The sequence below is a fragment of the Mchenga conophoros genome, linkage group LG10, assembly GCF_057382185.1.
Source record: "Mchenga conophoros isolate Kocher_MC1m ecotype Shallow Benthic linkage group LG10, M_conophoros_male_GT1.1, whole genome shotgun sequence".
Taxonomy (NCBI): Eukaryota; Metazoa; Chordata; class Actinopteri; order Cichliformes; family Cichlidae; genus Mchenga; species Mchenga conophoros.
Genome location: NC_140535.1, coordinates 18,031,400 through 18,057,120, shown reverse-complemented (window position 1 = coordinate 18,057,120; position 25,721 = coordinate 18,031,400). Strand labels below are relative to the sequence as shown.

Below are 25,721 nucleotides of genomic sequence, written 5' to 3'. Positions count from 1 at the left end.
CTAATTTAAAAACTCTCAAATATTTTGGACAATTTATATTTTTCTATCACAAAAAATACACGTCTTCATTGAAGTAAACACACAGAGCAATTAATATATATTTTTAAATATAATTTTCTTTATTTTAATTATCAAATTACAAATAAAAAAAACCCAACCCACCTCACGAGCCCTGGTCAACCCCTCACTTGAATTTTTGATTTTCAGTTTAAAGCAATTAAATTCAATCCAAAAATTCAATCCCAACAATCAAGTGATTCCCTGTGAGCAACGGTGGACAGGGAAAACTCCCTTTTAACAGGAAGAAACCTGTGACAGAACCAGGCTCAGTGTGGGGCAGTCTTCTGTCATGACTGGTTGGGAGGTGAGGGCAAAATAAAACTGAACATAAATGAGAGCACAGTATAGTTATTATGTCATAATTAACCAGTCAAGGTGGACAGGCAAACTGCACCGAAAATACCGCCCGTTATGGCAAGACCTAGACCTATACCTAGACCTAGGTTATTTGCGAGGTTGGCAAGAGCACTCTGTGGTACTTTCTCACGTCTAACAATCGCATTCTGTTCCTTTAGTACACTCAAATCCCATTCAATGTTGCCGATCCTGGCATTAATCATTCTATTTTGCTCTATGAGCAACTCTAAACGCCGAGCTATTCTCTCCATTGACTCACTTTGGAACTGCTGCAGGGACAAGTGTCAAAAGAAAAAGAATGTTCCCTGAATTATTTAAATGTAAAGGTATTACCTTTGTCAAAGACTGCTGCTTTGCAAAAACAACTGGCTGTTACTGAAGACGCATCAAGGTAAACTGTGTTAAAGCACCTCTATTTATAGACTCATGTGGCAGAGATGATGACGTCTCCCGTTTGAGAAGATCAAAGGATCAAAGAATAGCTCCGTGTCATTCCGCGCATGCTCAGATCATGCGCATTGAAATGAACGGGATATTTATTTATTCATTTTAAATACCTTGCTATATAACAAAGGCGACTGCGCACTCAAAGGACGAGGAGAGTTCAAAATAGGGCTGTTCGATATAACGACACATATGGATGACGATATGAAAAAGTCTATCGCTTCATATTACGGCAATATTTTTTCGTGGTTTTTATGGCTGTATCCCAATTCAGGGTCTGCAGCCTTAAAGTACGCAGCTTCAATGGTCCTCAAGGGCCGTGTACTCAAAGACCGCAAAGGCCGGAAGTGCGAGGCTTGTGAAATGGGACGGTCTAGCCTCCGTTGCGCTGCCCAGGTTGCCTAGCAACCATGATAGCTGGAAACGTGTGGTTGACAGAAATTAAGGAGAACATATTTTGCTCATTTGTTTGTTTCTACATGAGCTTTGTGTGATTTAATAAGTATCTGAGGCTGAGACCACAGGACTGTAAAACATGATTGTTGCATTCTTGCATATTTCTGAAAACATCTTAGTGGTGTGGCAGCCATGGGTTGAGCCAGCCCTGCAAACCCTGTGGATGGACGATACAGTGGACAGTGGGAGGAAGCATCCTAAAGCTCTCTTTGCAGACCAGCCTGTGCGATTCTCCACTCGCCGACCAGAAAAGACAAACGGCGGGTCTCAGTTGCAGCACCTCATCCATTACAACCAATGTATGCAGAAGAACATCTCTGAATGTACAACACTTTGAATCTTCAAGCAGATGGGCGACAGCAGGAGAAGACCACACCAGAGCCACTCCTGTCAGCAAAAAACAGAAACTGAGGTTACTGAACTGGACATGTGTGTGCTTAATAAACTGGCAAATTACAGCAGGATTTTCCTATCCTCGGTCAGAAGGCACAGGTGACTTATATGATGAAAGAGAGGGTCCACAGCAATGAGAATTAGGGTTCCTTTAATCCAAACATCTCCAGAAGTGAATTCGTGTGAGTATATGTATATGTGTGTGTGGTTCTGTAAAATAACAGAAATTACAATTAGCAAACAATTAAAGTCAACCAAGCTGGTCTAAATAATACAGAAAGGGTTGAACAGAAATGACTAAACACCACCCCCTGGTGGACACAAATGTGCTGCTGCACAGGGATAGACTCCATCTTTACTTTGGGCAGCTCAGTTCACAAGGGTAGCGCCATTTTGGTCAAATCAGCGTGAATATACAGTGTCTCGTGGCTACACAAACCGCTGGAAAACTCTATAAAGGCATCACACAATGTACATAGGCAAGTGTATGATAAGTTACAACCATAGAACAAACAAATACAAGGCACTTACTTATCATTCACGCACACGCACGACACATGTTCAGCACAACAGCCCAGCTCCACCAGCGCTATCACGGTGAACCAGCGCAAACACAAACAAAGGATGGAAGGAATGTACCATCTTAGCAGTGGTTAGAGGGGGTCCGTGGAACAGTCTATATACACAAATCACAGGGGTTTTCTACAGTTACAATTTGCTCACCAGAATTGGACAGTAGAAGAATGGAAAACATTGACTGCTCTGATGAGTCTTGATTTCTGCTGTGACATCCCAACTATGTTTTATTGTCATAAGCACAGTAAAGAAACATATTCTCCTGTAATATAAAATTCTTCCTTTGCTGTCCACAATAGATGCCAAACAGAAATAAATTCACATGTAAAATAGATAATAATGGGCAGCATGGTGGTTAGCACTCAGGCCGGGGTCTTTCTGGAGTTTGCATGTTCTCCCCGTGTTTGTGCGGTTTCCCTCCGGGTACTCTGCTTCCTCCCACCATCCAAAAGACATGCAGTTGGTGGGGATAGGTTAATTGATTAATCCAAATTGCCCATAGATGTGAATGTGAGTGTGAATGGTTGTCCCTGTCTGTTAGCCCTGTGACAGACTGGCGACCTGTCCAGGGTGTACCCTGCCTCTCGCCCTGACAGCTGGGATAAGCTCCAGCGCCCCCCGCAACCCTGAAAAGGACAAACGGAAGCGAATGGATGGATGGAATAGATAATAATTTAAAGACAATAAAAAATCTCATAACTATAAATCAGCATGTATGAAATGCAGTAGGTTATGAACTCCTGTCAAGTGTTTGAGTCTAATGGCAGCAGGGAAGAAAGAGTTCTTCAGTCTGGAGATCCTCCATTTCACACTTCTGTACCTCCGGTCTGAGGTTGAAAGTGTGAGCAGTACGTGTTGGGGGTGGATAGCCTCCAAGAGGATGGATGCGGGTATCCAGTGGACTCTCTGACAGTAGGCAGCTTTCACCACTCTCAGGTGTTTGCAGTAAAAAATTTTTGCAAAAAATAGCCTGAAAGCTTAGTTCCAGCTGACCTTGTATCAACCATTCAGGTTGGTGCTGGTGGTGATATTTTCTTTAGTACCAACAGAGCATGCTTAAACACCCCAGCTTACCATCCATCCATCCATCCATCCATCCATCCATCCATCTTGTTCCGCTTATCTGGGTCCTGGTCATGGGGGCAGCCTACGCAGAGAAGCCTAGCCCCTCCCTCTCCCCGCCCACTTCCTCCAGCTTGTCCAGGTGAACACCAAGGCTTACCACAGCTTACCAGAGAATTTTTAAATGATAGAATTGGCCAACTTATAATATTCAGGAGCTGGAATGGGCTCCAGCCCAATTGCGACCCTGATAAGGATGTGCAGAAGAGAATGGATGGATGGCTAATATTCAGGTTTTACCCAGGCCAGATCCGTACTTACTCTTTTATGTTAGGCTAACTCTCTCCCAGCTCTGTCACATTTACTGTGCTGGAATAGGAGAGTATCAATCCTCCCTGGTAACACAAACAGATTTTAATGTACCGTATGTTTGATTAATTGCTTGATTAATCACGCAGTCATGTCTAAATATACTCATTATCTCAGCTCTCATTTACTTGTACAGACTGTTTTACAAGAGCATGTAACGTGGGACAGATGTGGGGGCCCAGAGGCTGCAGCATGTGGCTTTTTCACATTCCTGTCACTGACCATGGCTGTAAACTCACACAGGTTAAGAACAGCAGCAAATCTTCAGTTTGGCAGTTGCAGGACAGTTTTCCAGGGAAATGACAGGCTGGAGTCTGAGTGGAACGCTTTCTTTACTGCTTCAGTGCCAAGTTAACTGAAGTAATTGTTCTGACTGTCAAGGAGGGTGAGACTGTTTTCAAACAGAGTAACTGGGGGGAAATACGAGCAGCAAAGACACCCTGCCTTCACTCCTCCCTACCTTCAGCTGTAGCTCCCACGCAGAGACACAAGCAGAGGGAGAAGGTTCCTACATTAAAACAAGCTGCCCATTTCCCTTTTCCACATCTGTTTCTCATGCTGATGGCAGGATATAACCTGTAAAACAACAATGCTCAGTAATAGACACACTGAGGGGGAAGGTAATGGCTCTGAATCAGCAGATTCAGCTACTTGCCAGAGTTTTATCAACAAATGTGACCTCCTCTTTTAAAGGGTATGCTGTCATGGGAATGTAACAAGAGAAAGTAGGAGTGACTGATGGAGGTGGAGAAAGAGCAGTTGGACAGGAAGTGTAGAGAAAAAAAAGTAGTTTAAAAAATGAAAGGAAGATGCAGAAATACTTCGTAGATGAGCAGAGAAGACGATTAGAAAAGGAAAGAATTTGTGGAAAAATAAGAACATATGAAGGCCTGTCTGCTGGCGGACCGAATTCAGCTCCTTCAGCTCCTGGTGGAAATAATCACAGTCAGAAAAGACTGAGATGATGTGGACAGCAGCTGTCCTCCTGCTGCTTTTGCCTTCGCTTCTTTCCTACGCAGTATGTACCGCACTGCATGCTATGAATGTTTTTAACTTGTCATCTGTCTTATTGATCAATATCACTCCTCCATCAGGAGTTACAGCAGGAAGCTATAAATTATGACTTGTGAGGGAGCTCATTTAAAGGTGTTAAAGTGCTTCAAGAAATGCCCATATAATCACAGAGATTTAGAGGTTAGCCACAAATTCTTGTTTTTTTAAATTAGTTATATCATCTTTAAAATGATCATGTTATGAGTTTGTGTTTTAAATGAAAGAAAATAAGTATTTTTTAACAAAATATACAGGTAAAAGTATCTGTTATGCATATATATCCACATATTGTAAGTAGATTTTTTAATTTATTTTGCTGATGCAATAATGTGTAAGCAGCACGTTTCCAAAACGTTTTCTTAGGTGGAGTTTAACTCCTTATTAGAGCTGAGCAATCTTTCCAAGTAGGTTCAGTCACGTGAAACCTACTTGGTTTCAAAGGACTGTGCACAATTTCCATCCAAAATGTGCTGTAGTGGAACGATAAAGTGAAATACCTCAAAAGCCATATTTTACTGTCGGTTACAAATCTTTTTTCGGTTTATTGGAGTTACTCTCAGCCAAGTGCGATATTTGACCTACAGCACTGCTGATCCCACGATGAAAGTCTTTTTTTCCTTGTGGTGGTGGAGAAGTTAAAACACAACAGCTAATCAGGTTAAAACACTAACAGAGTGTCTACTTCCTGACTCAGGGGACTTGAGTCAGGAAGTAGACTACAAACTACATTTTCTGTAGTACATTTGAAATAAGAAACCATGTGATATATAAAAGGCAGAAAACAAACACAACGCTGACATTATTCAGTCTCTAATGAGCCACAGGAGTCATACTTTCCAGGCTAGTTACACATAAGTGCTGACTTATAGATTGAACTCTCTCATTGTCCTTTTCTCCTGATTTCCAGGACAAAGAGAACAGAGGTAATATAAACCAATCGGAATTAGACAATCGAGATTTCGCTGATGTTCCTGTCAAAGATCAGAGACCTCTTGGTGAAGTCAAAAGTCAGGACTCATGCACCATCCCGTGTGACATCACTGTCAAACTCCTGCGAGATGAGAAACAATCCATTTGTGGTAAAGCCTTTTCTGATTTGTTGTGCTGTTGTTAGCCCCATTACCTTCATGTGTTGTTCAGTGTGTGTACTTTTGTGTGTGTGTGTGTGTGTGTGTGTGTGTGTGTGTGTGTGTGTGTGTGTGTGTGTGTGTGTGTGTTCAGGTCAGCTGCAGCAGTCTTTGCTTGCGTTTGGACGCAGCAACAGAAAACTGATGAGGGATGTGATGGAGGCGCAACAGAGAGCTCTGGACATCGTAAGCAGTCAGGTTAAACATCTGTTAAACATCTGTTAAGTGTTTGTGATCGTCAGACTGGCTGAATGTATTTACAGTGATGTCATATTTCCAGGTCACAGAGTTGATGACCAAAGTGCAAACGCTCAGCTTGGAAGTTCAGAGAAGCAACACTGAGATGTACTCCATGAAACCTGTACAATCTCATGGTAACACACACACAAACACATACGATTGTGATTATAGAGCTTGAAAGACATAAACGCTAACTAGTAACACCCAGTGACATGGTGAATTATGAAAAGTACTGTACCTTTGGTGATTTAAGTTGTGAATCATTATTTAAGAAGCTACTGAAGTTCCTTCCCCTTCCTGTTTTTCTTCTAATAGGCTACCCCTTACAAACATAAGGTTTAAACAGTAGGTTCAATCCAGAGATCACCATATTAATGACATCCCCTGTTTAAACATCATATAGAGCCAAGAGCTGAGTTTAATGTGATCTATGTTTATAACAGCATATAAATAAAAGATAATGTGGATATAAACACTATGGCCTCCCTTTGAGGATATCTTTAAACCTGGTGCATAATTTTGTCCATTATTTAAAAATGAAATCACCAGTATATCAGTTTTAGAAAAAGGTTTAAATAGAATCAACAGAACAGCATTTTTTCAAAATCTGAGGTTCGTAAAAGTTTTTTTTTTCTGACCCACAAAGCCACACCAGAAGGTATTTAAACCTTTAGTACATCAGAAATCTTCAAAATCTGCAAATTTGGAGGTACATATTTTCCACTAGATGCTGAACTGCACCACTAACTTGTACAGTCTATCATAACTCAATAGTTTGTGCCTCATTTGAGTAACTAAACAGCTCTGACGGAGAAAAACAGAGAGAAAAACAGCTCTGACAAATATATAATGATTGTGCGGCGAAGGCAGAGAATAAATTGATGCCATTTATATTAAGCTCAGTGACTAATTATTACATGAAGTGCACAGTCCTTCAAGTCATTAGTGGCTATAAATCAAAAAAGTTGCTTCACCATAAATTTGATTAAATTACTCTCCTGGTGACCAAACAGAGTGTTTGTTGCATTGATTAGGACGAGACTGCAGCGACATCAAGGACAACCTCGTGTCAGTCGTCCCCAAGATCCCCAGTGGCATTTACATAGTCCACCCAGAGAACACTGACTCTTCATTTGAGGTACATGTATATAATTCATTCATTCACTCCTTCAGTGATTTATTCACTCTGTGGCCGACACTCAAAGCAAAGCTTGTCCTGCAGGTTTTCTGTGAGATGGACTATATGGGAGGCGGATGGACGGTGATGCAGAGGAGGAGTGACGGTTTAACTGACTTCAAAAGATCCTGGGATGGCTATGTCAATGGCTTTGGACACCTTGCAGGTTGTACATTATCAAAGAGATCCTCTTTGAGGTTGAACTGTTAAAAATAACATTAGATGGTGGTAAGCTAGATGCTCAAAATATACTTTATAGTATCAGCTAAAGAATGTTTTGGGAACCACTGACCAACATAATGTTCACTATCTGCTGGACCTGAGGTTGTGTGATTCGTAGGTTTCCATTGTGAGTGAATTCATTTGCCACAACAACCATAATTATCCATCACTTTAAGGCTTACTACAGTCTAAAGGTGTGCGTTACAGAGTATTTTACTTTTGGAATCGACTTTCTTGTTGATCCAGTCTAAAGCAGCCATTGGAGGAACTGCAGTCTAGGAGGAACTTTCATTTTTTATCAATGGTTTTTGCTTGAGCAGCACATAAAGTTGTGCTAGCATAACAACTAGCACAGAGGAAACGTTAGCAAAGCATGAAGAGGATAAGTTTTAATAGGCTGCTGCTGTATATATAGGACTATCGGTGTATGGATGGCAGGCTAGCATTTTGATTCTGTTCCCAGTATTTATACTAAGGTTAGCTAGCCATCACCTAGTGAGGTATCATAGCATTTCCTCAAAGTTGTCACACCGTCTCATTTTTATCAGTCTACACATATTGAGAACTATACCTTTCACTTCACCACTAAATCTCTCGTCTTGTGTTTAGGAGAACACTGGTTGGGCTTGAGGAAGGTGTTTCACATAGTAAACCAGAAGGATACTCGATTCCAGCTTCACATTGCTCTAGTCTCCCATGACGATGTCACCTCTTATGCATCGTATGATGACTTCCGCCTTGACAGTGAAACGCAGTTCTTCAGCATACACCTGGGCAGATATGCAGGTAGTGCAGGTATGGCTTAATAAGTTAAACTTCACAAAACAAATGTTATTTTTTTAAAATTGCTAAAGTGCAAATTAAAACACCGGCGACCGGTCCACATGGTTATTTTGTGTCTCCTGCATGTCTGCATGGATTTCTGCGTGCTCTGGTGCAGGTGATGCGTTTCGAGGCTACAACCAGGAACAGAACCAGGACACGGCACCGTTCAGTGCCTCAGATGTCGACAATGATGGCTGCAACCCTTTCTGCTCCATTGGCAATTGCACGGTGGAGAGCTGCAGCATTCACCACAACCACACGGGGTGGTGGTTCAATCAGTGCGGTCTGGCAAATCTCAACGGCTCTCCCGAAGACACAGAGCGAAACCAGGGGCAGAGGACGCACATCGTGTGGGACACCTGGAGACACAACGGAGTCCCCTACACCATCAAATCTGTCACCATGAAGATCAGGAGGATTGCAACCAATAATTGAGAGATGATGGGAAGAAATGGATCATTTCAATGCGTGACTAAAAGCTTCATTAAAACAGAATATAGTTCTTCTGGATTACTATTTTCACTGTGACCAACATAAAATAAAATAAAATCAGCCAATTACTTATGGTGTTCTTCTTCTTTTACACTAATTGCAAACTCTGCTGCATTCCTGTCAGTTTCAACTGATCTTGGTTCAGCTAACATACACACCAAGGTAAGGGAGGAGAACTTAAACTGATCCAGTCCAGTAGGTGGTGCTGTGAATCTCAGCAAAGTGTACCGATTGAGACCTACATCACATGCAGTTTATTAGTATTGACCAGATTATTTCTGTCACTATTGCAGCAGAAATAATCCGCAACCATGAAATCCAAGCCTGATTAGTAAAAAAGAAAAACCCTGCAAAGTTCTGATCAAACAGAAACTAAATGCGACCTCCCCAAATAAATACGTTAGCAAGCCAGAGGACCTCTGTTGCTTCAGACACCCAGAGTACCCTCCCTGCTCCACAATCAAATCACTGGATTAGAGAGAAAAGGTTACCGAGGCTACAGCTGAAAACTGGGGCTTCTTCTTCCCCGAGGTCACATTCACACTGACGTGTGAAACTGAATCAGCCCCCTGATTCATCTCAGTATAACCACCGTGTTGAAACAGTCTGCAGAAACCTCGTGGTTTCACCCCTTCAGGTGCATCACATGATAGTCATTGATTAAAAGCAATCAAGTTTGGTAATCCTGTAAGCCAGTAACGACCAACAGTAGCTCATACCTGTCTCAAGGTCGTGGTGTTAAAGACTTCTTGTTTCAGTAAATCTTTTACCAAATGATGATTCAATCAGGAAAGTTTCATGCGCATCAGAACTTTTGAGCGCTCCAAGAATCAGACGCTGTTATTATCGTCTCTCCGGATGAGCACTAGACACTTTGCAGCTGTAATGAAAACCGCAGCCTCTTGAGCACGCTGGCAGGACCTCAGACTGTTTAGTTTCGCCAGAAAATCACAGAAACTGGTGTATTCTAATCTCGCAGGTGTCCAACAAACCAGCGGTGATACTGATTTCTTATTATTCACACATTAGAGAAAGAAAACACAGAATAAAAAACAAACTCGGGAGAGTCAGGAGTGTGTCTAAGTTTTACCTGTTACATAAAAAATAAGGAGAAGTAGAAGTAAAGAAGAGCGAGAAAATGGTGGGATTGGGTGAAGGAAGGAGCTGCAGGTTCAGGTTGGTTTATTGGACAAAGAACAGATGCACAGGCTGCAGAACAGCTGCTTCCACACAGGAAACAATTTGGTCTGGGCCTTTGTGTGCGTGTGTGTTTTTCTTGTTCTTCCTCCCCTCCTTCTTCAGAGTTCAGCCCAACAAAACATGAACTATGAGCGAAATATCTTGAACTCAGGTGGCTTCATCATTTCAAGTGACGTCTTTAAAGTATACGGCTTTGGTAACTCTACTCCAGTTAGCTGCAGCATTGTGGGGCTTACATGTACGGTGTCCTGTTGGTGCCAAAGTTTGTCTGTGTGTGTGTGATATGTGTGTGTTTGTGCTTGTGTGTTTTAGCGTCAGTGATTCAGGTGATAACACTGAAGGAGCGCCTGCTCTATGTGTGGTCTGGTATGCCTACATATCACCGCAGTTAATCAATACGCACACCCACACATGAGGAGGACACACAAAGGACTGTCCAGGTACTTGTCCACTCAGTGCCCCTCAGTAAGAGTGTGTATGTTTAGGCTGACAGTGTTTACATCCAGATCTCAGGTCTGTTCTGTTCAGACGAGCAAATCTTAACAAAAACCCACAATGGTGACATTTGTCAGACTTTACCCCCATTGCCACTGAAATGTGACGCCCCTACGCCACGACACATCCAAACTGGCTAATCTTCAGCAATCAGGTCCTTAAAAGGCAATTCTCTCTGCCACAATTGTGCATTGGAGATCCTGCTTTATCAGGCTGATTTCACGCTGAGACTTTTTACAGACTGTAAGGGGTTTTTTCATGTGAAATTCAGCTTGAAAGCAGACAAAAAGTGCTCTCAGCTGACATAGGTAGCAACAAAACAAATAAAAGAATTATGGGACAATAAAGCAGAAGATGATCACAATATTGCTGCAAAGAGCTACTAAAAGCTGGACAGTTGTAAACACATGAACACATGTGATTGGGTACAGAGTTTTCCCACACTGGACCAGGATCAGCTGAGAGTGGGAGCACACAGGAAGCAAAGTCTACAGGGAATTTAAACCCTGAGGAATCTCATCTGCTGTTCATCAGCCATCAGTCACTTCTGCACGCATGTACACACACACTAAAACTCTCAACACGTACTCTAAACAATGCAGTTTAAAATAGCATCTTACGAGTCAAAAATACAACTATTGGTAAGACACTATATCATGAGAATATTTCATTTCTTTACTCCTATTATTTTTGTAACAAATCCACCTTTATTGCCACGACTAATACTGAGTAATATCAAAGAAAGAGATGAAGGACTTGGTGAAACCGCTGAGACAAATATGAACCTACATCTGTAGTAACTCTGAGCCTGTTCAGTCGCAACCCTGAGCTTCCTCCCACATCTGTAAAGTTCAATGCGTCACGTAAGGAAAAGTGTTGTGGGACCCAGAAGGATGCATTCTTTCTCAAGAACACAGAAAAAACCAGAGGGGGAGGGCGACAGAGAGACGGAGAGAGAGAGACGTGCCACAGACACTTGATTAGTCTTTCACATGAAACGGGAGCGCAGCCTCTGCTGTCGATCACCTCCAGGATGAACCACAGACCGCTTGCAGTTCATCATGCCAGCCGGACTGCAGGTTACAGCGACAGCCCCAGAGCCAGGAGCCGTGATAACCTGCTCATGTACGATGATTTTGGAGAGGAAACGTGTTGCTCCGGACGATGCCTTGGGTAAGTCTGCCAGAGGTGTAGCAGGCATATATGCTCATCCTCTGCATCTTTTTGTTAAAATCATGGATAAGACTGACAGATTTTAAAAAGTTTGAAGGAGAAGATAAAACGTATTTGGACGCCTGATGGTAATTTTCACTAAATATTGCAAGCACAATGTTCTTCAGTTTGCATTCTTTAACTTGGAACCAGCAAAACAGCCACAGGTGCTCATTGGGTTTAACTCTAGGTCAGCGCTCTGGGATGGAGGGAGGGAGACTGAGTGTACTTCAGAACCCATGATCCATTAGTAAACGTAATTTAACTTATGAGTAACATAATGCTTATAATGTAAACCATTTTTTTTGCATTTCCTGCCTCGTTATTTACATTAGCCTCAGTGCTCAGTGCTACAGGATTTCTCAACCTCTTCTTATGCTCCTCTCGTCACACACTGATGCCTGCTTGGGAATCTTTTTGGTCGTTCTGATGCACTGAGTACTTCGTTTTTATGTGCAAACCTTGTAAGCCATCATGGCATAAACAACAAACCTCATATGATGTAGCAGAACAGAATGTTAGATAATGCATCTTAAAAGAATATTAAGAAAGAAATACAGAACCAGGAAAATGTTGTAACTTGATACTATTTCATCTGTTCTCTAGGTAAAAGTTAACTTACATCTACTAATTGCAGATTATGGTAGGCAAGTATATGAATGAGGTTAACTGTGATTCAGTGCTCTCTCACGGGTGTGTGGGTCTCTCTCTCATTACTTGTGTGGATAGCACACCTGCACCGTTCTGGTTGAGAACTACATTGTGTGTAAATTCATGTGTGGACCATACACCGAGTGTTTTTTGTGTTTCTGGCAGCCACAGTAACTCTGAGCGACAGCTTATGGCTCGTCTCACTGCTGCTAAACGACGCCAGGCTCTCCGTGGACCTGCCTACATGTTCTCAGCTCCCTCAGTCAGCCTGTCAGAGGTTGAGCAGCGTTTCCTGGAAGCAGCTGAATACGGGAACATACCAGAGGTGCGGCGTATGCTGCTGCATGTACCCAACTTGAACGTCAACGCTGTTGACTACATGGGCCAAAATGCACTGCAGCTGGCAGTGGCCAACGAACATCTGGAGGTGACAGAGCTGCTGCTGGGGAGGGCAGACTTGGCCAGAGTGGGCGACGCTCTCCTTTTAGCCATCAGTAAGACCTGATTATTTATGTATGGCCAAAAACACATAATATGGCAAAATCTCTATATCACTCAAAAGTTCCAAAGATGTCAGACACAACACATTGCTTGACTGGATGGAACCACAGTTATGTAACCGTTTATCCGTTAATCTGTGTCCTTACATAGCTGTGTCTCTTTATGAGTCTAGTGACATTGCTTAATAATAATAATGATTAATTGCCTCAGTACTGTTAACCCCTCTGTACCACAGCCTCTGAGTCAAGTTTCTCATACATCCTGCAGCCACTCAGCCGCCTGCAAAAATGTTACCACAGTTGCACTGGCATTTTTCTGCTCAAACGGGCCAGACTTGGACCATTTCTGGTGAAATACTTTGTGTTTAGTTTGAGGAGATTGTTGATGACTACGTTTTTACATTTTACTTATTTCTTTATATTTTGCTAGGACAATGGGAATGTAGTGTATAAAGCAAAAAGAGTGCAATTCTAACAAACTTCAAAATCAATGTTTGGTATCACCACCTTTATTCTTTAACATAGTTTCAGCTCTTGTAGCTTCATTCTCTGGTCTGTTGAAGGAAATTCAAAGTTTTACTTTGGATGTTGGCTGCCTTCTGTTCTCGTCAAGATCTCATACTGCTTAAATAATGCTGATGTCCGAGCTCTGGGGAGGCCAGTCCATCACTGATAGTATGCAAGTGTGTGTTTTTCTATACAGGTATGCTTTTACTAATCATTGGCAGTGTGTTTGGGATGACTGTCATGCTGAATAATGAAGCCACTGACAATCAGATGCTTTTCAGATGGTATTGCACGACGGATCAAAATTAAAAAGTTTACTTTTCTGTGTTCGTAATTTCATTGGTTTTAACAACATCTTCAACACCACTGTCTATGATGCCTGAAACCTTTAAAGACTCTCCACCAACTTACTGTTGTACGTCTCTGCTGACCTCCTTCATATATAATAATGATGATTTGAACCAGAATGTTCATATTTGGATTCAGTGCTCAATATGACCTGTTGCTAGAGATTTTCAGTCCACTTATTGGGAAATTTGGCAAACCTCAGTTTTCCTGTTTTCCTTCTTTAAGAAGGTCTTCTTGACAGCCACCCTTCCAATGAGGCCAGTGAACAGTAAATGGATCAGCTGAAGGTTCAGATGCGTCTCTCAGGTCTGGACTAAAAATGAGGGGAAAAGAAGCCAATGCCTAAAGAAAAACCTTTGAAAGGCCCTGAGAAATCCTGGAGAACTACTGCCCAAGACGACTAAACTTTGGCTTTTGCAAAATCCTGTCTAGCTAAGTTGCCAACATGCTAATTTAGCACGAGTACAAAAGACTAGACTTTTAGCCTCTTCTGTTAGCAGTTACAAGATTTAAAAGATTGTTGCTTTAAAAAAGACAATATTAAAGGTTGGTTCCATTGTTCAGGAAGGCTGAGGATGTATGTTTTCTTCTTTAGTAAGTCATCATTTAAAAAAAAAAAAAATACAGGCGATGTAGTATTGAAAAACTGTGACCAACCTGAGTAGATAGCCTATATCAGGGGTTCTCCAAGTATGGCCTGTGGGATAACGGCGGTCCTTATCAAAATCTATTATGCACTGCAGGCATTGGAAGGAAAATATACATTTAATTTCTCCACAGTTTATGTTTTAAGGTAGTAAAATATGAGTTCAAAGGACCATTTTCTTTCAAGTTGAGCTATTCTGTTTGAGCCATTATGGCATGCTAACAAATGATTAGGAAATTTAACAACTACTTCAGTAATGGTTAAAAATACTTTAAACCAGCCCCCCCAAAAAACTGCAATAATGATCACAAACTCCAGCAAACTACCAAATGCTATGTAAGCTAACATTTTAGAGTTATCGTTAAGATTCAGCAATTTTAGCAACAGCAGTGTAAATGAAGTTGTACCACCAACAAGTTTGCTCCGTTTTTGTTTTAGGTAAAGGTTATGTTCGCATCACAGAGACTTTACTGGGCCACCCTTCATTTAGAGACGCCCGTCGTCTAACAGCAAGCCCCGTTCAGGCAGACATGTTGGATGACTTCTATGCTTATGATGAGGACGGGACAAGGTATGTGTGAGGAAGAGGTGTTTCATTACTTACATTTGTATATTTGTTTAAGGTAATAGCGGACACTTTATTAGGCACATTTGCATTTCAGGAAAACATTTGGAACATGCATAAACATGAAACTTTTTTAGATATGTATTGAGTATTTATTAAACACCTCAATGGTTTGTGTGATTCTGTCTTTCAGACACTTGAGCAGCTACTCAGTTTATGGTGGGCAGATGCTGTAAGATAAAGAGACAGTATTAGCCACAAATGTATCCAGTTATTGTGTGGTTAAGAGAAGTGTGGGTAGTGTATTTATGCGATAATCATGAACATGGGTGCTGATGGAAAGAAGGAAGTGGGGTGGGGGATGAGCATGTTATGAGCAAGGTGTGGCTTATCAGCAGCAGCAGACTCTTTCTTTTGCTATTGCTGCTTCATAAAGCTGTTGTGTAAAGTTTGCAAATTAAAGCTTCAATAAATAAAATAGCAAAACTTGTGTTTTATAAAAACAAGTTCCTGACATGCAGATCTCTCCTTAATATTTGGTTTCAAGGCTCGTTTTTGCTTTCATCATGCAGCTACATGCAGCTTTTTTTTTTTTTCCACTGGCAACTAAGTTTGTTTGCATTAAAGAAACTAAGTTTAGAAGTCCTGGCAGATGGATTTAGCAGCAAATCATTTTCCTGTTTACAGTCTTTGTGCTAAGCTAAGCTAGTTCTGGCAGTAGCTTCATATGTGCTGATTGGAGATATTATATCTAATCTATCTCTGAACAAGAAAGCAGTTAAATATGTTCCACAACTGTCATAGTCTCATACGAGTCAACAACAAGAAGCTGACAATAGGGGGGTAGTGAGGTATAAATGGAAATGTCCATGCTTGGTGACGCAATGTAACTATGATGGATGCACTGACTGCTCCAGCTGCTGCTATTTTTTTTTTTTTTTGCTTTTTTGCAGTTAGTTTGCAGAAAAGTTCATTAAATAAATTCATAACATTCATAAAAATGTTGAAACTTAAACCTCGTTTGCAGAAACGAAGCTAAGGCGAATGCTGATACTGCGTACTATCTGCATGTTTCTCTGTGTGTAAATTCCTGCAGGTTTTCTCATGACGTGACTCCAGTGATACTGGCTGCACACTGTCAGGAATATGAAATTGTTTACACCCTGCTAAGTAAAGGGGCTCGCATCGATCCGCCTCATGACTACTTCTGTGGCTGTGACTCGTGCAACTACCAGCAGCAGTTTGACTCCTTCAGCCACTCCCGATCGAGGATCAATGCCTACAGAGGACTCGCCAGTCCTGCTTACCTCTCCTTGTCTAATGAGGATCCAGTGCTGGCAGCACTGGAGCTCAGCAATGAACTGGCCATGCTAGCTAATATTGAGAAAGAATTTAAGGTACAAATACAACGACAAGAACAAAAATGCAAACACAAGTCCGGCAGAACTAATGTGCACTGTCTGTTATCACTGCTGTACACATACCCTAAAACATACCCATGAACATTTTATAAACCTTAAGAGAAGAACAGACGAGGGTCTAGATCCTGTGGTCACTGTTCAGATTTTTGGTTTGACACATAAACAACAGCTGTAATTATTGCTGGGCTCAGAGTACCAAAGTATGCTGTGGGTACTGTACAATAAATAAACAACAGGATGCCTGAGCAGAGATGTCCAAATACAGCCTACACATTTTTTTCTTGATGTTCATGCTGTGAAAAGTATTTGCCCCCTTCCCGATTTCTTATTCGTTTCCATATTTGTCACATTTGGAAGAACACAAAGGCTTGCTAACATTGCCAAGACTTTTGGGAAATATTCTGTGGGCTGATGAGACAGAAGTTGAACTTTTTAGAAGCTTTGTATCCTGTTACATGTGGCATAAAACTAGCAAAGCATTCCATAACGAAAACATGACAACAGCCAAACACGGTGGTGGTGATGTAGTGTGATGGTCAGAGGCTGCTTTGCTGCTTCAAGACCTGGATGACTTGCTGTTGACTTGATATATTCATGAATTCTGCTCTCTAACAGGAAATCCTGAAGGAGAATGTCCATTCATTCCCTGAAGCTCAAGAGCACTCAGGTTAAGCAGCAATGACATGGAGTGGCCTAGTCAAAGTCTGGTCTCAGACTTTGACTTTGACTAGACGGAGATGCTTTGACATCACTGTAAACAGACTGTTCAGGCTCAAACACCCTCCAATGTGACTGAATGACAACAATACTGCATGGAAGAGTAGGCTAAAAATTCCTCCACAGCGTTGTGAAAGACTCACTGTCAGCTTTCAGAAATGCATGATTGCTGTTTTTGCTACTAGAAATAGCACAAACAGTTATTAGGTTTAGGGGCAAGTGTGGATAGCTTTTTGCTCTCAATAAATGAAAACATCATTTAAAAACTACCTTTTGCATTTACTTGCATCTTACTAGCATCTTACCAAATCATCTCAAATGTTTCACTCCTGATGCACATTTCCTCCATCATGTTTCTAGAATGACTACTCCCGCCTTTCGAGCCAGTGCAAGGATTACGTGGTGGGCCTTCTGGACCTGTGTCGCAGCACGGAGGAAGTTGAGGCCATATTAAATGGAGAAACTGACTCGGATGATAGCTATGATGTACCAGGTCGCCCCTCCCTCACACGGCTCAAATTAGCCATCAAATACGAGCTCAAAAAGGTCAGTGTGTTCTCAAACAGGCAATGACACAGCAGCAGGATAAAACATGGGTTTTCTGAGCAAGTTAGAAGTATTGCAAACATTTATCTGTGCTATGGGAGCAGCATAACCCATTTAGATTGATATCCTACTAAAAACTGTCATTGTCATTCCAGTTGTGGACGACATAGAGCCAAACTGATATGTTGGCCGATAACAGCTATTTGCCGATATATCAGTATTGGCAAATAATTTCCATTTTTAGGTTGATAAATGAAAACTAAAGAAGAGAACGAAGAAACATCGCTCAACTGTGTTGCGAAGGTTATTACATAAGTTTTCCACTAGAAGGTGCTCTGCAGCTCCCGTGTTGGAAAAGTATTCAGAACAACCAGCTGATCTGAGCAGAGTTGGGCAGAGTGTAAACGAGTCATGTGACAATAAAACAAGTTTATTTTTAAACTGCTTTGTTATACTATCTTAGTAAAAAGTAACTACACATAACACATTTTGGGGAATTTTTTTTTCTAGTGTGCCTGAAAGAAAAAAAAAAAATCGGCTAATATATCAGATTTTTAAATCACCAAATATCAGTAATGGTGTCTGTCTAAAAAATTCTATATGAGTTGGACTGTCCGTAACATTACTGCATGAGGGTAACAAACTTTTAAAATCAGACAAATATCCAAAGGTGAGAAAAACAACAACAACAACAACAACAACAGCTATGGATGCTGGGAAACAATGCCTAATTTTAAGATCAATTTAAAAAAATAGAAATGAAAAATGGAATTTATAGTGTGAAACATCAAAATGCTGTCGACAAGTGTTTTTAATATAAAGATATTTGTAGCACTTAGTCACGTTGAGCTGAGTCTGAACTCATCTGTCTTCATTTCTAATTGCAGCTGTCTGATGTAATCGTTTTAGAAGCCAATTTGTGTGGTTTAAATCATTAATCAGTTTGTAAAATGCCAGAAAATTACTCTTCATAAATCGATTAAATGTTCAGATCAATAAAAACAAAAATAAATCTGCTCTAGTTTCAGCTCTCAGGTGTAATGGATTTCTGCTTTTCTCTGTTTCAAATAAATAAAAATAGAATCACACTTTAAGGATTCTACCTTAAGCTTCCAGTAGCCTTTATGTCACGGTCCGGGGCAGCGGCCGTGTGAAGAGTGGAAAGGAGGACTCAAATGCAGCACTTACTCAGATGTAAAGGCGATTTATTGACAATATCAAACATAAAGTGGAGATGGCAAAACAGAACTAAGGATGAACTAAACTGGGTGAAACTACACAAAGGAGTGGCAAACCTGAACATGAAGGGAGAACAGCAGGGAGAGCACGCAGGGGATTTCACAGGGTATGAACACAGACGACGCGACGAGGAGCAGAGGAAATCACACACTATAAATACACAAAGAGACACTGGGAAATCACGCACAGGTGGGGGAAACAGCTGGACCTGATTAACCTGACGAGACAGGGGAACACTAACACCAGGGACCAACAGAGGGAGCACAAACCCAGAACCCAGTGTCTAAAATCCCAAACACAAACCATCCCAAAACAGCCATGAATAATAATGAAAGTAATAACAATAAAGAACATAAACATAAAGTCACTGAGTCATGGTCGCAGGACCATGACACTTTATTTTCCCGTTTCCTTCTCCTTAACTCTTCTGTCCTACTTCTTTCATCTGTGCCTTTCAGTTTGTGGCTCATCCTAACTGCCAGCAGCAGCTGCTGAGTATCTGGTATGAGAACCTGCCTGGCCTGAGACAACAAACCACTGCCATCAAACTGCTGGTGGTGCTGGCGGTGGCTATAGGACTGCCTGGACTGGCTGTGGCTTACTGGATTGCCCCATGCACCAGAGTAAGTAATATTTACATCCATAAAGATCATTCACAGTACAAGCTTTCCTCTCACCCTTCCGTTATTCCATCTCTCATTCTCAGGTGGGAAAAGTGATGCGTAGCCCCTTCATGAAGTTTGTGGCTCATGCCTCATCCTTTACAATTTTCCTGGGTCTTCTCATCCTGAATGCTGCTGACCGCTTTGCAGGCACCACCCTGCTGCCAAACATGACACACCATCAGCTCCCGGGCAGCTCTGACCCTCTGCTGCTCTACCGCATGACTACAACACCCTTCACTTGGATGGAGATCCTTATCATCTCATGGGTCATAGGTGAGCATAAGATGATGATAGATAATAAAAAAGCAAACAATTAAAAAAACAACTGAACATCTGCCGAATCATGTCATTTGTGTTCTTGTGCTCCTGCTGCAGGTATGATTTGGGCAGAGGTAAAGGAGATCTGGAGTCAAGGACCAGGGGAGTACCTGGTTGAGCCGTGGAACTTCTTGGATTTTGGGATGCTCGCCATCTTCCTGGCTTCCTTTAGCTGCCGCTTCTCTGCGCTGAGACATGCTAACTTAGCACAGACCTCTGTGTATGCAAAATACACAACGCTGATTAATGTCACACTGCCTAAGGAGATACGCTACTTCACTATGGGTGAGCAGTTTCACATTTTCACACATCGCATGAACTAATTCAAATACCATGATGTGCTTGATTTATACAGCAGCAAATCACTTGAAAAGAACCCCCAACAACCAGACAACCCCCTATAAACAAGTACTTGGTGACAGTGGGAAGTAAAGACTCCTTTCTAACAGGAAGAAACCTCTAGCAGAGAGGGGTAGCCATGCGCCATGACCGATTGGGGGTGAGGGGAGAGTCTTTACAGGACAATCTGTGTTATAGTAGAGCCTTTACTTTACAATATTAAGCACCTTGAAGTGACTGTTGTTGTAATTTGGCACTGTATACATAAGATTGAATTGAAACAGAACAAAAGACACATGTTTCCTTCCTGCTGGGAGACACTGCCATGAGGTGATGTGATTGGCTGGAAACAACTTTTAGGCAGGTTGCAAGCATCAAAGTAACATCGGCAGAAATGCCAGAACCCAAGGTTTCAGAGCTGAAGATTGATTTATAAGGAAAAGATTCACTTCACTTGTTCATGGCTTTAATGTTGTGTCTGTTGTAGCTGTCAGTCTATAGATGTAAAAAGTAAAAAGTATCACTGTCGCCCTAGATTTTCCTGTGCTTATTGGCAAATTAACTTTTGTTTTTTCCTTCTCTTTAAAGAGAACAAGATGAAATTAAGCCGCGTGGCTAACACATCCTTTGTTAAATAGCCTTTTTAGTGCCCGGCTTGTGCTCATTTATCAAAATAATCTTCAGTGTGCCTTAAAACAATAATTGCAAGCTTTAATCAAAGGTGATTTTCTGACTTACGCTTGTGTTCTTTTGTAGCTCGTATCGAGTGGGTGGCGTCAGATCCCCAGTTGGTATCAGAGGGCCTGTACGCGGTCGCAGTGGTGCTGAGCTTCTCTCGGATTGCTTATATCCTCCCGGCCAACGAAAGCTTTGGTCCCCTGCAAATCTCTTTGGGAAGGACAGTAAAGGACATTTTTAAGTTCATGGTCATTTTCATCTTGGTCTTTCTGGCGTTCATGATCGGCATGTTCAACCTGTACTCTTATTACCTGGGTGCAAAACAAAATGATGCCTTCACAACGTAAGTCAATACCAGTGAACATCTGAATTTGTTTTTTTATCTATTTATTTTTTTCATCAACTTGCACAGACGAATTCATCATGAAACTTGATTCAATTCTTGATCAACAATGGATTACCAATCCAAACCAAGGATATCACCACAAGGGTTCACAGATATTTTATATCCTGATCCTTTCTAACTATTCTTATCCAAGATCTGAGAGCTGTTTCTTTGGTAGACCCACTCATTTTGTGGTTATTACAGTTAAAAGAAGCCCCAACATTTTTGTGGCTTGTCACCATTTAAAACCAAGCCCTTGGGACCCTTATCACTGGTTGTGGTTATAGTGTGGGCAAAACTTATCATCAGTGCACCCAGGAGGGATTTGATCTCCCTACAGCTGAAGAAGTTTTGAGTCCAGAAAAAGTTAAAGTATCTTGGATTTCAAAACAAAGAGCAAAATTATGTGGCAGCAATGAAAAGAATCTTGCATTTATCTTGGGACCCATTAGCACAAATAGTTACAGCTAAACCTTTACACAGTCATAATAGAGTATTATAAAAATATGACATGTTGCCTCAAAATCAGATTCATTGTGCCAAATAAATTCATGCTAAACTTGCATGTTTGTGCAATAATGTCAACACTATTCTGAATTATTCTGTAATTTTAACTCCAAAAAACATTTTGTCCTTCTGTTGATTTACTAAAAGAGTATCTCTGACGTTGATGGTGTACGGCTGGTTTGAATTCAAAAATAACTTCCCTCTGTTCTCCCTCTGTCCCTTTATTCGTCTGTGCATCCGTCCAGCCTGGAGGAGAGCTTCAAGACATTGTTCTGGGCTATATTTGGACTGTCTGAGGTCAGATCCGTAGTGATCAACAACGGACACAAATTCATCGAGAACACTGGTTACGTCCTGTACGGAGTTTACAATGTTACCATGGTGATAGTGCTGCTCAACATGCTCATTGCCATGATTAATAGTTCCTTCCAGGAGATTGAGGTAGGTCATTAAGACGGTAAATCATTCTGTGCCCCAGATGCATGCTTGAAAATATGAAGCATGGGCTGAAAAAGCAGCCCCACATGTAGCGCACGTTGAACTGGTACTTATATAGCACTAACTCTAACAAAGATTCACTACAAGGTTCATTCACCCAAGCACACACACATTCATAAAGAGAAATAATGTCATTTAAATTAAGATATAAAGGGAAGCAAATTACTTTAATTTATTTGTGTCACAGAATGTGAATACAACTAAATTAAATCAGGGCCTTTTCCTTTACCCAGCAATTATGCCTGTATAGACCCACCTGTGGGTAAAGTGTCCTGCTGTGTGGACTTGGTAAACCCCCACTTATCCCATCTGAGCCCCAATTAGGTGAGCCCACACAGGGTTGACAGCAGTGTTGGCCTTGGAGTCTCTATAAGAGTTTTCTGTAAGCCGCTGTGGGTTGCCCACAGAAAACCTACGTGAGCCCCATGTAGGCTAGCCCATGAGGGGCCCATAGCAGTTTTATCCCTTTGCCCTCCCAAGAAGTAATTCTGTGGGTGCTCCACAGTGGATGCATCTAATGTAGTGCCCATAGTAATTTTTTCCTTTTGGATTCCTGTGAGGATTTTCATATAGTGAGCTTACCCATAGAAAACCCTCACTAAAACACCTATGGGTTAGCCCATTAAGGCCCCACATTAGTTTTACCCCCTGGGCTAACCCATAGGTGTTTTCTGTGGGTAACCCATAGTGAATTTACCCTGCTCACTGCTTACTCAGGTCCACACTTCACCCATACCTACCCACTGTGTGCCCATGCGGGTATGTTTGCTGACACATTGTTTATAAAAAGGCGAGCCTATATAGGGAAACGTGATTATTGTGGAGAAGACGAAACTGTTGAACATATTTTATTACTTTGTCAGAGGTAGTATTAACCTGAGTTAGGATTTGAGTTTTCCTTCTTTTTTTTCTTTGAGGGCAAGTGGCTCCATAGTAATTGACATGTTTGCTTAACAAGCAAGAGATCCTTGGTTTTAACTTTGGGAGGAGACATAAATGTATTTGGAGTTGTGTGAGGAAGGACTGTTGTTAGAATCTGCTATGTCAATATGTGGAGACCCCTTGTGAATAAAGGAGTGGCTGGTCCACACTTCATACCAACTGGTGGTTGTAATGCACCACAGGCTTTTCCCCCTTCTGTACTGTCAAACATGTATATTTCCCTTCCCTGATACATTTCCCCGTTTTCGTCGTGATTTTTAATTTTTTTTAGGATGATGCTGACGTCGAGTGGAAGTTTGCTCGTGCAAAACTTTGGTTCTCCTACTTTGAGGAGGGAAGGACACTCCCTGTGCCCTTCAACCTAGTCCCCAGCCCAAAATCTATGCTCGGACTGGCCACAGGCATCAAGTCCTTGCTCCTGCAGTTAGTTGAAGGACACAGCAAAGAGAAAAATGAGACACAACTCAACCAGGTACCACACAGTATGGCGATTAATTCCCTAATATATCCAATGTTTATCCTTACGCAGCTTGAAAGGTAACATGATAGTTCAGCGTTAGTGGCAGAGCCTTAGCACCTCCCAGTGGTATTACTGCCACACCACAGAAATCTCACAATTCTGTTCAGCTAATTTGAGCTCAATTTTCCAGCTTGGAGTAAGCAAAAACTCAGGATATGGTGCTTCTACCAGCCGAACCAGATATCAGGCACGTGTTTGTGTATTTCACTGTTTTAAAACATAATTTTATTACTTGTTTTAATGTGTTATTTTTGCACAGAACATTTTGTTCATAATTCGAACCCCTTTCCCGGTTACAGAAGATCATGAAGCGGCTAATAAAGCGGTACATCATCAAAGCACAAGCAGACAGAGAGAGCGATGAGATCACTGAAGGTAAAATAATAAAGAGCACCATTTGTCCTCCCATGCTGGCATCAACATTTTCTTTGATAGCTTTGCATCTTTTTTTTTTTTTAATCCAGGAGAGCTGAAAGAAATCAAGCAGGACATTTCCAGTTTGCGATATGAGCTGCTAGAAGAAAAAGCACAAAACCTGGAGACGCTCGATGGGCTGCTGAAGAGGCTGGGAGAGATCAGTACGCCTTCATCATAGCAATGTCTGTCATAAGTGAAGAGCGCAAAGATTAAGTGCCTATTCACTGTCAAAAGATGCTGTATACATAGTGACACAACATTACTAACGATAAATGACAATGCACGTATGTGAATATAAACATTAAATATAAAAGGTCAAATGTATGTGACCGACAGTGTGATACACATTTTTTTGTAAAGTACAGACTCAATTTAAATATTCTATACTTATCTGCACACACACACACACACACACACACACACACACACACACACACACACACACACACACACACACACACACGGAGTACTGTCCAAAACTCACTACCTATCATTTCTTCATATTTTGCTTCCAGGTGGTCAGACCTTATTGTAATTTTTAAGCTGGTCTTAATCAATAGTTCTCCAGCTTTCTGAAGCTCTTTCAAAGTTTTTCATTTCATTTCACTAATTTTTCAGTCCAGTCCTTGTACCTGACCATTTTCATGCCATTTAACCCTGATCTATGAGTTATAAATCTAATTCAACATAGCAAAGAATACATTTAAATTGTACATTTAGGCATTTTGTTAGTAGCAGTCAATTGTTTTCCTTAATCAAATCTACAAAAAAAGCCAACGATAACACAGTTTGACAGGCATGAAATGGTACTTTTGCACCAACAATGTGATTCCTAAAAGATATATTCGTAAAAAAAACTGGGATATCTTGGCATGGTGTGCAGTATATCCTCAAAATCTCCAATGGGCAGGAAACCGGACAGGTGAGGGTCAAAAGAAGAAGTGGCAGATCTATAAATTATCGACAGCACAAATGAAAAATAAAATCAGCAAAGACCTGACAGGACCTGAGTGATGCATCTGGCCTTTCAGTCAATCTATTACTGTTCAATGAAGTAGAGGAAAATGGTCTCAGTGTAAGGGTGGCTGTCAAGAAGCCATTCTTAAGGAAGGGAAATAAGGGAGAAAAGGCTGAGGTATGCCAAGTTGCACAAGAACTGAACGGAAAATCAGCGGGAACAGGTCTTATGAAGTGATGAATTCAAATTGGAAGTTTTTGATTCACTATGTTTGAGGATATCAGGAGAGGGGCACACCATTGAGTGTCTACAGCCATCTGTTGCACATGGTTGATACTCTGTCATGGTTTCTGATTGCATTTCAGCCATAGGTGTTCGAGATCTTGTCAGCACTGACTGAAACATGAACACAGAAAGGTCATCATCATCATTTGATCCACAATGCAGTACCATCTGGAAAGCATCTGACTAGATTAGAATGACATGACAAACACACTAGAAATGCAGAAAAATCATACTTGAATAAAAACACACACAATGGAACACTATCAGTGATGGTGCATTATTGAACTACTGTGGGATCATCATGACAGA

The 25,721-nt window shown here is 41.3% G+C and overlaps 2 protein-coding genes and 1 long non-coding RNA gene across 5 annotated transcripts; 2 read left to right on the top strand and 1 right to left on the bottom strand.

Annotated features, from left to right (window-relative positions):
• Positions 1-98: 98 nt before the first annotated feature.
• Positions 99-2,323, bottom strand: LOC146565705 (uncharacterized). Its single transcript, XR_014894144.1, has 2 exons — positions 2,242-2,323; positions 99-1,704 (listed from the first exon to the last, which is right to left on the bottom strand). It is a non-coding gene; the product is annotated as an uncharacterized LOC146565705 (long non-coding RNA).
• Positions 2,324-4,446: 2,123 nt separating this feature from the next.
• On the top strand, positions 4,447-8,910 carry angptl5 (angiopoietin-like 5). Of its 3 annotated transcripts, none has more exons than XM_085287946.1 (8): positions 4,447-4,735; positions 5,678-5,849; positions 5,992-6,095; positions 6,178-6,271; positions 7,172-7,275; positions 7,360-7,480; positions 8,146-8,322; positions 8,477-8,910. In XM_085287946.1, the coding sequence occupies exons 1-8, from the start codon at positions 4,679-4,681 to the stop codon at positions 8,794-8,796; spliced, it is 1,149 nt and encodes a 382-aa protein (XP_085144072.1). In that variant the 5' UTR covers positions 4,447-4,678; the 3' UTR covers positions 8,797-8,910. The 3 variants fall into 3 exon arrangements, with proteins under 3 accessions (XP_085144072.1, XP_085144073.1, XP_085144071.1); XM_085287947.1 differs by having other exon boundaries at positions 4,448-4,735; positions 5,992-6,083; positions 8,146-8,331; XM_085287945.1 differs by having other exon boundaries at positions 4,449-4,735; positions 8,146-8,331.
• Positions 8,911-11,545: 2,635 nt separating this feature from the next.
• Positions 11,546-25,665, top strand: trpc6a (transient receptor potential cation channel, subfamily C, member 6a). Its single transcript, XM_085289036.1, has 14 exons — positions 11,546-11,721; positions 12,577-12,905; positions 14,851-14,983; positions 16,074-16,374; positions 17,476-17,661; positions 19,359-19,523; positions 19,607-19,838; positions 19,941-20,168; positions 20,979-21,243; positions 22,038-22,233; positions 23,504-23,704; positions 23,883-23,939; positions 24,052-24,127; positions 24,217-25,665. The coding sequence occupies exons 1-14, from the start codon at positions 11,582-11,584 to the stop codon at positions 24,345-24,347; spliced, it is 2,640 nt and encodes an 879-aa protein (XP_085145162.1). The 5' UTR covers positions 11,546-11,581; the 3' UTR covers positions 24,348-25,665.
• The last annotated feature ends 56 nt before the right edge of the window (positions 25,666-25,721 follow it).